This window comes from Macrobrachium nipponense, chromosome 36, assembly GCF_015104395.2.
Source record: "Macrobrachium nipponense isolate FS-2020 chromosome 36, ASM1510439v2, whole genome shotgun sequence".
In the NCBI taxonomy this organism is placed as follows: Eukaryota; Metazoa; Arthropoda; class Malacostraca; order Decapoda; family Palaemonidae; genus Macrobrachium; species Macrobrachium nipponense.
Window position 1 is genome coordinate 49757788 of NC_087220.1, and position 11231 is coordinate 49769018.

At 34.8% G+C, this 11231-nt stretch overlaps 3 protein-coding genes across 3 annotated transcripts in view; 2 read left to right on the top strand and 1 right to left on the bottom strand.

The window, feature by feature from the left end:
- Positions 1-568: 568 nt before the first annotated feature.
- Positions 569-4771, top strand: LOC135203628 (cytosolic Fe-S cluster assembly factor narfl-like). The gene is made up of 6 exons (XM_064233465.1): positions 569-749; positions 1600-1686; positions 1968-2080; positions 2546-2673; positions 3627-3724; positions 4635-4771. Exons 1-5 carry the CDS (start codon positions 687-689, stop codon positions 3638-3640), a joined length of 405 nt encoding a protein of 134 aa, XP_064089535.1. The 5' UTR covers positions 569-686; the 3' UTR covers positions 3641-3724; positions 4635-4771.
- Positions 4715-9159, top strand: LOC135203440 (cytosolic Fe-S cluster assembly factor narfl-like). Its single transcript, XM_064233167.1, has 5 exons — positions 4715-4771; positions 6113-6224; positions 7023-7227; positions 8565-8722; positions 9155-9159. The coding sequence occupies exons 1-5, from the start codon at positions 4715-4717 to the stop codon at positions 9157-9159; spliced, it is 537 nt and encodes a 178-aa protein (XP_064089237.1).
- A 1126-nt stretch (positions 9160-10285) lies between these two features.
- LOC135203623 (uncharacterized) overlaps positions 10286-11231 on the bottom strand; it is a 99219-nt gene continuing 98273 nt past the window's right edge. Inside the window, exon 11 of the mRNA XM_064233455.1 lies at positions 10286-10631. Coding sequence (XP_064089525.1) covers positions 10440-10631 — 192 coding nt within the window. The 3' untranslated portion in view covers positions 10286-10439. The remainder of the gene's footprint in view (positions 10632-11231) is intronic.

The following is an 11231-nucleotide window of genomic DNA, read 5'->3' on the forward strand; positions in this document are numbered from 1 at the left end:
AAATAACAAATAATTAATCGCAGTTGAGTATTAGTGTAAATGTACCGTGCTGTTGAAATGTTATAATTATACAATAAAGTGACGAGGAACTAGCAGTTACTGGGGCATGTTTCATGATGTTTTGAGCATTGAAAATAATGGATTAGGGGCTGTTTGAATTAGCAGAATATCTTGTGAAATGATCCAGAATTTCACTGTGACGTATTTAAATGTGCTGGTTTTCTCTCACAGGCGGTCCATTTAGAAAAATCCCCAAGGTTGGGAGGAAATTTAGTCTAAGTAAGAGTTAGAATTTATCTTTACACATCAGAATACGAATAAAAATAACTAAAAAGTAAATAAAGCGTAAACAAAATTGCGCAATTCTGCAATGTTTTTGCGCAAAACTCCTAAGATGGTCCGATTGGTTGAGCCTCTAGGGAGGAAATTCATTCAGAATAAGAGATATAAAATTTATCTCCACACATCGAAGACCCGAATTACTATGATTACGAATGAAAAGAAGTTACAAGTGAATGAACTCGAATGTAAAACTGCGCATTCCTGTAAAATATCCTGCGCAATATTCGCAATAACAACGCAATCTGGAAACATCGTAATCGACGACGACTTAGTAAACAGCTGATTTCATCATTGTCATTCACTTCCCTCTTCTTCTTCTTCTTTCTCCTGGGAGGAAATTGACAATGGCTGGATTCAGTGGCGTTTTAAAGCTGTCAGACCTCGACGATTTCATCTCCCCTTCCCAGGTACGTCGGCGTCGAGTTAATTTGGATATTTCTAAGTTTGATTTGGCCCGAAATTAGCCTAGTATTTCATTAATTGATGGAAAAGAAACGCCATTGGCCGACTGTCTGATTAGTACCTAGGTAGGACCCTGAGGCAAATTTCCCTGGTCCACCTACTACGTGACTTTCTTCACGAGCGACGCTGGTTGGATGTTATGGCCTTGTTGTGGACTTTTATCACATATGAAGTAGCAATAGGGCTGCTTTTAGGTCTACTTTTATTTTGTTCGTTCGAAAACAAAATGTAACATAGGCTACCGTCAGGTAAAGCATGTCTGTATCGTGCTAGCTAGCTAGGTACGGCTAGGCTAGGTTAGTTAGGCGGTAATTCTACACAAGAGCCCCGCTCAGAGAAAACCAGTCGTTTATTAAGACTATATTTTGGTTAACAGTAAAGGAAATTATGAATGTCTACCTAGGCTATAGGCTAGGTAAAATTAATTTGTAGAAATTACCAGGACCTACTACTTATTCAGAGAAATTTAACATCTTTCATTTTGCGTACGTCCCCAAGAGCTTGCCCTAGACACGGGTCAGTGCTTTACTGTAGAATTGCATTTTAGGGTAAATAACAGATTTTTTTTAGTTTTTCATGTTACAATAGTCCCCCTTGTCTGTGATGCTATCTTTGCAAATGCATTAGGCTATAAAGGATTTAGGAATATGCATATACTACTCCATTTATGGTAGACAATTATAGCTAGGTTAGGTTTTCTAATGGTGGCATGTTCTTCAATATACCAGTGATTCCCCCACATTAGAGGGATCATCAATAATAATATAGCATTGTAGCTTCATATACATTTTGCAGGATTGTGTCAAACCTGTAAAAGTAGAGGCAAAAACAGGGAGAGGAGTCATCCAGATAGAGGACGATGCATTAGATTCATTATCGACGGTAAGGTTTTATGCAAACTTGTTTGGTCATCATTGCAACAAATGATTTTGGATGCTATTTTTACTCATAACAATACTGTGACTTATGTGCAGTGGTTCTGTGAAAACTTTATGCTATGTACTATACTCTTTCATATGAGCCATTTGATGTAAAGTACCTCTGCAAATAGTATATGTATATACAGATTTTGAGGAGCCTAATGAGCTCACCAACATGAAGCATAGAATGAAATTTGAGATAGGCTTTAATACTCATCATACATTCACATCATGTTTTCGCAGCCAAAATATGAAAAAGCCAAGATAACACTGAGTGACTGCCTTGCATGTAGTGGTTGCATTACTTCAGCTGAAGTGATTCTAGTCAGTCAACAGAGTCATGAAGAATTTTATAGGTAAGTTCACTGTTTCTGTAACTACCGGTACTTATAATTACCATATAGGCTACTGGACCACACTAATAGATTTATTGAACTAAGGAACCTCTGTAACGAGGCTATAATATTGACAATTAAAAGCCACAGTAGTGTTAAAAATATTAAACCTTGTTCAAAAATATATTTTTAACGCTACTGTGGCTTTTAATTGTCAATAGAATTATTAAAATTCAGGAATCAAGGCTTTGATTTTCATATTTCTTTGCAATTTTTTTTCTTATATTTTGAGCATGAGAGACTGTTTTGATTATGTCATAAATGCTCTATGATAGTAAAATTTTGAAATTGGGAAAACACTTCTGTTTTATGTACCACTGATGCAAATTCATGCAGTTCACATTACTTGGGATTACACAAGCAGTTTTATTTTTGGAAAGGTAAGGTTTTTAACAGGAAATAATAACAGTTCTTATGTTGTTGCAGAGTTTTAGCTGAGAATGAACACGAATGCAAGAGAAAGGTCATTGTTGTGTCACTGTCACCACAGGCAATACTTTCTGTTGCTGCCAAGTTCTCACTCTCACCTGATGAGTGTACTCAGAAACTTGCAGGTAACTCTTGAGACTGCATTGATGCCTAACCCTAGTTAGATAAGTGGTGCAGTATGTGTGTAACTTGGCTGATAATTAAATAAAACAAAAGGGAATGTTGTATAAATAGGTCACTCTTTCTCTGATAGTATTTTATCTCCTCTTAAATGCCACAAGACCAGTGGCATATGAATGAAGGCATAGATTTGTAGATTGATTTTTTTTCCATGCATGCTTAGTAGTAGTAACTTTGCTTTTAGGAAAACATAAATAGAAAGATAGTCTTAGATGATATCTGTTCACAACTTGTAAGAGTTAGAGGATACTTCCCATTCTTAGGTTTTAAGTCTTACAGGATATCCCCTCTTAGGTTATAACACAGAAACATGCTGCCTTTTACATTCAAAGGGTCAAAAGACTAGCATTTATGCCTAGCACAGTTTGTATACTAGGCATTTCCTTGGGTGGCAGCATAAAGATCTGTAACTAAGTTTTGCTTGTTATTTAACACTAAGATAAGTACATAGTTACTACCCTGTATTGTACCTGATGTAGTTAAAGTAATTAGTAATTTAATACAGTAAATGGCATTGATAAAAATTGAGCTGATAGAATTGAGAGAATTTTGGGGACAATGTTTCAACAGATGACAATTATCATGAGGGCAAATTGCAGTCATAGCATGCCAGTATTCATCCTTCCAATATTCTCTGAGGTTAGTGAGATTTAAAGCCATTGTAATAGCACCTTGAACCCTGAACCCTGAACCCTGCTTCTTGGGTATGATTTGTTTTCATTTTTCAAGAGAAGTAATATTTTGACAGACTTGAGTAAATTTTCTATCAATACTGATTTTCACATAAACATGGTCCCATAGGGTTTTGAAAAATGGTTGTCTTTCTTTTTGTTTAATTTACAGGTTATTTCAAGAAACTTGGTGCCTCTTATGTGTTTGATACAAACTTTGCTCGAAGTTTCAGCTTGTTAGAGGCTTCGAAGGAATTTATAGAGCGCTATAAGCGAAAAGACTTGGATCCTAAAGCATTCCCTATGCTTGCATCTGCTTGTCCAGGTAAGGCTTGAACAGAATTGAATTTTAAGGCCAGTTGAATATACATGGCGCTGTTACTCACCCCTGGAATTCATAGAATGAGTTTGATACCACTGAGGTATTTATAAGCAAATGTCCTTTTAGATGGTAATTTTTGTATAGGTCATCAGGGAAGAGAGATGTCTGTTATCTAGCCCAAGAAGCAAAGGCAGTTTCAGAACTACAGTTCACCTTATTCAGGATATACATGAACAGGAAGTAGTTACTCCACCTGCAATGTACCTTGTTCCAGGCAATGTAGACAATACTGAATGGATTTTGTAGTGTCCCTTCAGCCCCAGCCTGATTGCTTTCTATCCATTTTTCACCCATTCCCCTTTGCTTTTCCCACCTGGCTTGCAGTTTCTTGAACTTTACTTATCCAGTTTATACCTCATATTTTAGAAAATTTTGTCCAGCCCCATGAAAGCAAAAATGACTCGGTGGTCATGTGTTCATAAGTATCTTTTGTGACAGAGGAAATTAATGTTCCCAAAACCATTGTAATTTATTGCATGGTGAGCAACACAGTTAGCACAGTCATATCATAAAACAAAAAACCTATGTGGTCTGCTCTATTTTATTGTATGTATAAAGTAAACATATATATGATAGACAAAAATTATAAAAGATTTGTTAGCTAGTATTTCTTTCTATACAGCATATACCTATACATATTTATTTTTGTAATAATTGAAATAAGCTAGGTAGCACTGTTGAGTGGTACTATGTTTATGTACGTTCATTCACTGTTACCTGCAACCCAAGGTAGTTCTTTCATAAGGTTTTACAGGACTTACATAATGGTGAAGGGAAATCATTGGTATTGAAAATTTTTGCTTGTTTTATGCTGGTAAAGAGAGGTCAGTGACATTGACATTTAATATTCTAGGATGGATTTGTTATGCAGAGAAAACTCATGGTTCATACATACTCCCTTATATAAGCACTGTGAGAAGCCCACAGCAAGTGATGGGAGCTCTCGTCAAGGATCTTTGGGCATCTCAAAATGGCTTCAACCCTGACAAGGTAAGTTTTTCACATTTGATTTAGTTGGAAAGGAGATTGAATTAACATTTGATATGTGTTTTTCAGTATGCAGTAAGAAAACTTCAGATTACATACATATTTTGACTCATGAGTTTTGGAAGTGTAAACCAGATCTGAACTACAGTATTGAAATGAAAACGTTTAACAAACAAAGAACAGCATGTAATAAATGCCTTTGGCTTTCCTATTCTTCTCTTTATTGATTACTGTATCCTCTTCACCACCTGTCTTTGCCAGAGCTTTGAAAGTGTTCTTCTCTTCAGATGCCTTCTGTACTTCATTCCACCTTCTTCTTGTATCTGTTTCTTGATGTAACATTATTATTGTCTTGCTGCCTTTTTTATTCCCATTTCAGAGGTTTCCTAAAGGTAGAATTTTTGTATTTTTATGTGTTATTAATTTTTCATTTTGTTTTTTTGACTCTTATCTTTCCTTTGTAGAGTTAATCATTTTGGAGTGAGTTACTACTTAAGTGTGCCTTGCACAGCACACTAGATGGTATTAAAAGTTCTTTGCATCTGTATTACTTTCTGCATACTACATTTCATTTGTTCTTTTTTTGTTCACTTCCTTCCTGATTATCCAACTTCTTAAATGTACCTGCTCCTATTTTCAGTTCCTACTCAAGACTAAATCTTTAAGGCAAGTCCTGTGAAAGTCTTGGCAAGGAACTTGATCTTGAAACTGCATTGTATGGTAATCCTTCATCATAACCCCAACACATACTAATATTGTTAATGTGTTAAATATGCCCTGCATGGTATAACAGGTTGTCCATTCTCCTTATCTGAATATATTCCATTTGGTTCATCCTGCATAAATGTTTTCAGTTTTTCTCTGTTCAACAGCCGAAGTCCTATGCTTTAGAAGAATTCAAGTACAGCTTCTTCCTCATGGTGTTTAGCTCCAACACCATATCCTCAAAGCAAATCTTCAAAACTTAATGTGTGCTGAGTTCAGATATTAATACAGTAATGTATGTTTTCTTTGCAGCACTCTTATCACTCCTTATGTAGCATTTCAAAAATGCTTGACTGCTCTGCTCTTTCACTATACTAAAGTATTCTTGTTTCATCACCATAGTCATCATTCTCTTCTTTAAGCATATCTCCATCATCCCCCTTCCCCCATCATTTAAGAATAAACTGTTCCAGCAAACAATCTAGAATTTGGCTTTATGATCTTGTTAAAGTAGTTTAGGAAATGGTTAATTAGACATATAATTTGGTGAGTTGTTTTTAAATGGAAACGTCTGTAGCAAATGAATATTATTTTATGATGAGCTGTGCTGTTCTGTAGCCAGATTTATTTGCCTTTCAGATATATCACGTAACAATCATGCCATGCTTCGACAAGAAACTGGAAGCTTCAAGGGATGATTTTGTTAGTGAAATGGGCTCATCCAGGGAAGTGGACTGTGTGCTAACACCAGGCAAGTAATTTTCTGAGAGAGAGAGAGAGAGAGAGAGAGAGAGAGAGAGAGAGAGAGAGAGAAATTCTTAAAATAGCATTTGATGATTATAGTGGAGATACAAAAGTAATGCTAGTAATGGTTATGCTGGTACAATAAGGTTTATATGAGTAACAATTCCTTAAAAAAAAAAAAAAAAAAAAATGCTTGTGAACATCCCCCTTTTACTTTAAATTTTGTTGTCTTTCCTTCTGTGATCTATCTAATTTTAGGTGCTGGAGCCTTCTTGATGAGTATGAGTAAATTAATAATAAAAAAAGTGACTAATTCATTTGTACAATAAAAATATGCATCATGACAAAAATGCTTCTTGGAGGAGTATGAGATTAAAACCCAGTGATTGAACTTGTGTAGTTCGAGAGTTTTTGTTATATTTCTTTGCAAATTTTTATGTAATTTGGGTTAGGTGCCATCTTTAATGCTGATCACTTTATATAAATTTATCTACATGATCCGTTTCACACATCAGATACTTTTCCTCTTTGAGCACACATGTACAGCCTCTACTGTGCTTTTAGTATAAAAGGTCTCTGAATAGGTTTAAAGATGTTTCTGTTTTATTATCTTTTTATGTTTTGTTTGTAATGGTTATAGTAATTGATCAGATATATGTTCCCATAAGAACATGCTTTTTCAGCCAACCATAAAATTTCTAAGAATGATCATGTTTAGGTATACTAGATAAGTTACATAACACTAATGGTGTTGATATGAAAAGTAAATACAAAACTTTTTCTATATACTACTTGGCTTATGCAGTTGAATTGGAGCAGATGCTGATTCGAGACAAGGTTGACCTATCGCAAATTGCTGAAGTTCCTCTAGATGAAAATCTCAGTTTGGGACCAAAACTTATGTCTCATCCCGGCTCAGGTGCTGGTGGATATGCACATCACATATTTATGAATGCAGCCAAAGAACTTTTCCAACAAGATGTTAAGGAACTGCAGTGGAAGGCACTAAGGTAATGTCTCAGTTTACTTTAATTGCAGTAAAGATTTAAAATAGTTATACAGTGTACAGGATCTGGATACTAAAAATCATTCATATATTTTAAATTTTCTGCATTACTTTATAGAAAATTTCACATTACTGTAAATTTTTGAGAAGCAATTTACAGGGCAACTTGTTGGTACCCTTATGCATTTTTCTTATACCTTATTATTCACATCCACTGTATGTTCTGTTGTTGTATATTAAGGAATAATGTAAAAGATTATTTTTATAAAGTACACTTATTGTAGCATTAAATTTTGAAAATAGTATAGTTAAATCCTAATATGAATTATGCAATATAGAGCTAATATAACCCTCTTGCTCACTGGCCAAAAATATAAGATTGTAAGGTATACACGACTTTTTTCCCAGGCTTAAAACATCCACATGGAAAAGTTTTTGGTAAAATTCGGTACGTCCAAACTATAACTGATATACACTTCTGGTTAGTGTTATTATGTTGGCAAATGATTGAATTATTTCCTAAAGCAATCAGAACATCTTTACAAGGCTTAGAAATAATAAAAACGATGTGATGAATGTGAAATTTTAAAGAAAAATCATAAATTTTTTGGAAATAATCATGAAAAATATAATAATTAGGTTTGGGAAGTTTGTTTTATAAATGTGTTTGCTAATGAGCTGTAATTGATGAAAAAATAATTTTTTTATGGAGTGCCATTTTCAGATTTTCCAACCTTCTTATGTTGATGTTTTGTATTGTAGCCAAGTAAGCTAGCGGCATCGGGTTTTCATTTTCTTCGAGATTCATCTCTGTCGACCCAATGGCGTCAACTACATTTTCTATGATTGATAATTTTTTTTATGTAAATTTTTCCCGAAAATAACTTAAATATAACGCGCCCGGCCCGTCATCTGTGCACTTACGGAAAAAAATTTATTTGACGCGCTAGGCGTCATCAGATCACAAGAGGGTTAATGAGGAATTTCTTTTATAAAGTGGTCAGTTCTTGGTGTTCAATTACTCGTTAGTCAAGCCAAGAGAATTGGCTCTGTTGATTCTATAAGACAATTTATCATCCTCTTGAGGGAGAGTCGTATTATATTAATTTGAACATCATTAAATATGAAATTTTGCATAAAACAGAAGAGCTATTTAAGTAAGAAATGAATAATAAAGCACTTCCTAAAGTGGCTCATACTTGAACAAACCAACACTGCAGTGAAGGGAAAAGAATTGTCAGGATTTATATACTGTAGTAGATTTGTTTTATTTTCCTTAATTTTTAATGTGTGAATTAGTGAATCCAGCAGCAATTGTTTTTTCTTACATAAACCTTACAGAAATGCAGACTTCCGTGAACTTACCTTAGAGGCTGATGGAGAGGTGGTCCTGAGGTTTGCACTTGCATATGGATTTCGCAACATCCAAAATTTGGTTCAGAAGTTGAAGCGAGGCAAAAGTCCCTACCACTATGTGGAAGTCATGGCTTGTCCTTCAGGTAACATTTGTTTATATAGTACATATTTTCAGGGACTGTGCTGAATATCATGTCATGCATTTCATATGTATTAGTACTTCCTTTTACAGGTTTTAGATATGCATTATACTAGTACTTGATAGGGAAAGTCTTAGATTTCCCAATGAAATTTCATCAGAACCTTCAACATTTTCTGTTTATCTACTTAGGTGTTTAAGGGGTGTCATCTATTATATCTACTTAGGTGTTTAAGGGGTGTCATCTATTAAATAAGGGATATGTAACCATGTTTATAAGGTTAAATAATTTTGACTCATCTGGCAGTAGTGAAGAATTTAATTTTAGTGGTCTGGTGACAGAGCAATTTCAAAAGATTTTTCAAAAAATTTTTCCTTTAAATTTTAAGACCGTTACAAGTACAGTACTTTTTATATTGTATCTTGCACATTGCAGTGTAAGATGATACTAAAGTGTCTTTCCACTTGGTTGTCCACCTTCTTTCAACATTCTCCAAATTCTCACCTTACTTATGAATGGATAACTCTAGTACTATGATATCCTAGACATGGCCATGAGGTCTGTTTAAACTACTCATTAGCAATGATAATCATAGTAAAGACAACTAAGGATGTTAATTTTTACTAAGGATGTTAAGAGAGAAACTGAAATAGACCGTGTAGTGGTGTTGGTTTAGGAAAGATTAAAAATCTGTTGAATTTCCCAAGGCATAGACAGGCTCTAAATTTTGCCTATATAAATAGTGTATATATGGATTTAGTGTAGAATCTCAAAAACTACTTCAAAGTATATTTATCTGGTTATGCATATGTTTGGCTATGAGCCATATGAACAGACATTATGATGAAAGAATGGTCATATATGGTAAAGCCCCCAAGCATTTATGGAAATCCATCTTAGTCCATTCTTTTAATGTGCTATCTGCATATGAAAAGGTGACAACATTTTCTGATGCACATGGATGGTTGTGAAAGTAATTGCTCTCTCGGTGCTGACATTCTCAACAGTTTTGACAATTCCTCTCCCCCTCCTTGTTTTTGTAGTCTCTAAAATAGTTTTTATTGTATTGCTATTTTTAATTTTTTGTCTCAAGACACCTATATACAGCAATGTTATACTTCTGCTTATGACAATTCAAAGTGACAATAGCCATCCAATATGGCACTTAGTGTAGCTATTTGAAGGGGGGACCCAAGGTTGATAGGCTATCCTTGAAACAAATAAAGCAACTCACTAAGGCCACCAACATGTAACTGTGTACCCTGCCTCATATTCTCCGTAATGAACTACACGAGAGCTAAACAAATTAATTAATTACATATTTACTGATATCAGTTACTGGTTATATTTATACTGATGTGTGTTACTGTTTATAGTTACCTTAGTTTAAACTCACAGTATGTAGGCTACTTTTCTGGCAGTAATCAAATATGTACAGTAATTTCCCTTACACAAATTTTATTTAGAAGCTTATAAACCTCTATTACCTGAAAGTTAAATTACTCCATGCTAAGCAAAGCAACCCTATAACTTGAAGGAGATTAGCAAAGAAGGAGAACAAAGCAATACGGCATTATAATTTATTAATACAAATACAATATTTTACTTAGACATATGGATACATAAAAAAGGGTTAAAATAAACAAATTTGCTATGAATGTGTGTGGACCAGGACATAAGCAATCAACACCCCTTATACTCAACCACTTGTGTCATACTTTTACATTAATTGAGGGAATAGGGCAGAGAAAAAAGTAAGAGCAGGGACAGTAATGGATGAAAAAAATGGATAAAAGAGTAGGCAAAAGGGCACAATCATTTTCCTCTCCATAGTGCCTGCTGTAATGGTCAGTGGCTGATAACAGGTGACAACAGTTATACCACACCAGAAAGATGTGTTCAGTTTTTTCACCTGAAAAAAAGATATAAGCATTATGTATTAAAAGTTCAAATACATGTGCATAATATTACATTACAACATCCAGGTCCTAAACCTTCCATAAATTAATACATATACAAAAAAATGCCAAATTCACTAGTTGAAATGAAATAAAGTTCTAATTTTCCACACAAACATCAAATCTGCATAAGTGAAACATGTAATATTAACATCTTGGTCTTTAAGAAAGACTGTATCCATCTTTCAGGACTACTGTGTTGCTGCCACACCATCCAATGAATCAAAATGCAGCTCTCCTCCATGGCAGTGGAGGGGGGGGGGGGGGAATCCAGTAGCACTGTAAAACCCCTCTTTTCTTGCCACTACTTATTCTCTTAGGTTGGTTTGGGAAGGAGGGGCAAAAGAGGCGAGAGGTGTCGGTGCTTTTTAGAGGTAGATGGAGTGGGGTCTTTTGACTTCATCCATGGTGTTTTTCTGCCTGGAGGATGGCATAGTAGCTTTGGTGTGAGCTACAGTCTTGAAAGTTGATGGCTTACACCTTTGGCTGGACAAAAGATTGGCTGCTCAAGTGATAATGGTGTTATGTGAATCTTCTCTTGCAATAGACACCGC

What these genes read in the sequence shown, in the direction of transcription:
- LOC135203628 (XM_064233465.1), top strand. Translation starts at nt 687, where the DNA reads ATGGCTGGATTCAGTGGCGTTTTAAAGCTGTCAGACCTCGACGATTTC. An exon ending in ATTTCATCTCCCCTTCCCAG is followed by an intron (nt 750 to 1,599) that starts GTACGTCGGCGT and finishes TACATTTTGCAG; the next exon opens with GATTGTGTCAAACCTGTAAA. An exon ending in CATTAGATTCATTATCGACG is followed by an intron (nt 1,687 to 1,967) that starts GTAAGGTTTTAT and finishes ATGTTTTCGCAG; the next exon opens with CCAAAATATGAAAAAGCCAA.
- LOC135203440 (XM_064233167.1), top strand. Translation starts at nt 4,715, where the DNA reads ATGGGAGCTCTCGTCAAGGATCTTTGGGCATCTCAAAATGGCTTCAAC. An exon ending in ATGGCTTCAACCCTGACAAG is followed by an intron (nt 4,772 to 6,112) that starts GTAAGTTTTTCA and finishes TTTGCCTTTCAG; the next exon opens with ATATATCACGTAACAATCAT. An exon ending in CTGCAGTGGAAGGCACTAAG is followed by an intron (nt 7,228 to 8,564) that starts GTAATGTCTCAG and finishes TAAACCTTACAG; the next exon opens with AAATGCAGACTTCCGTGAAC.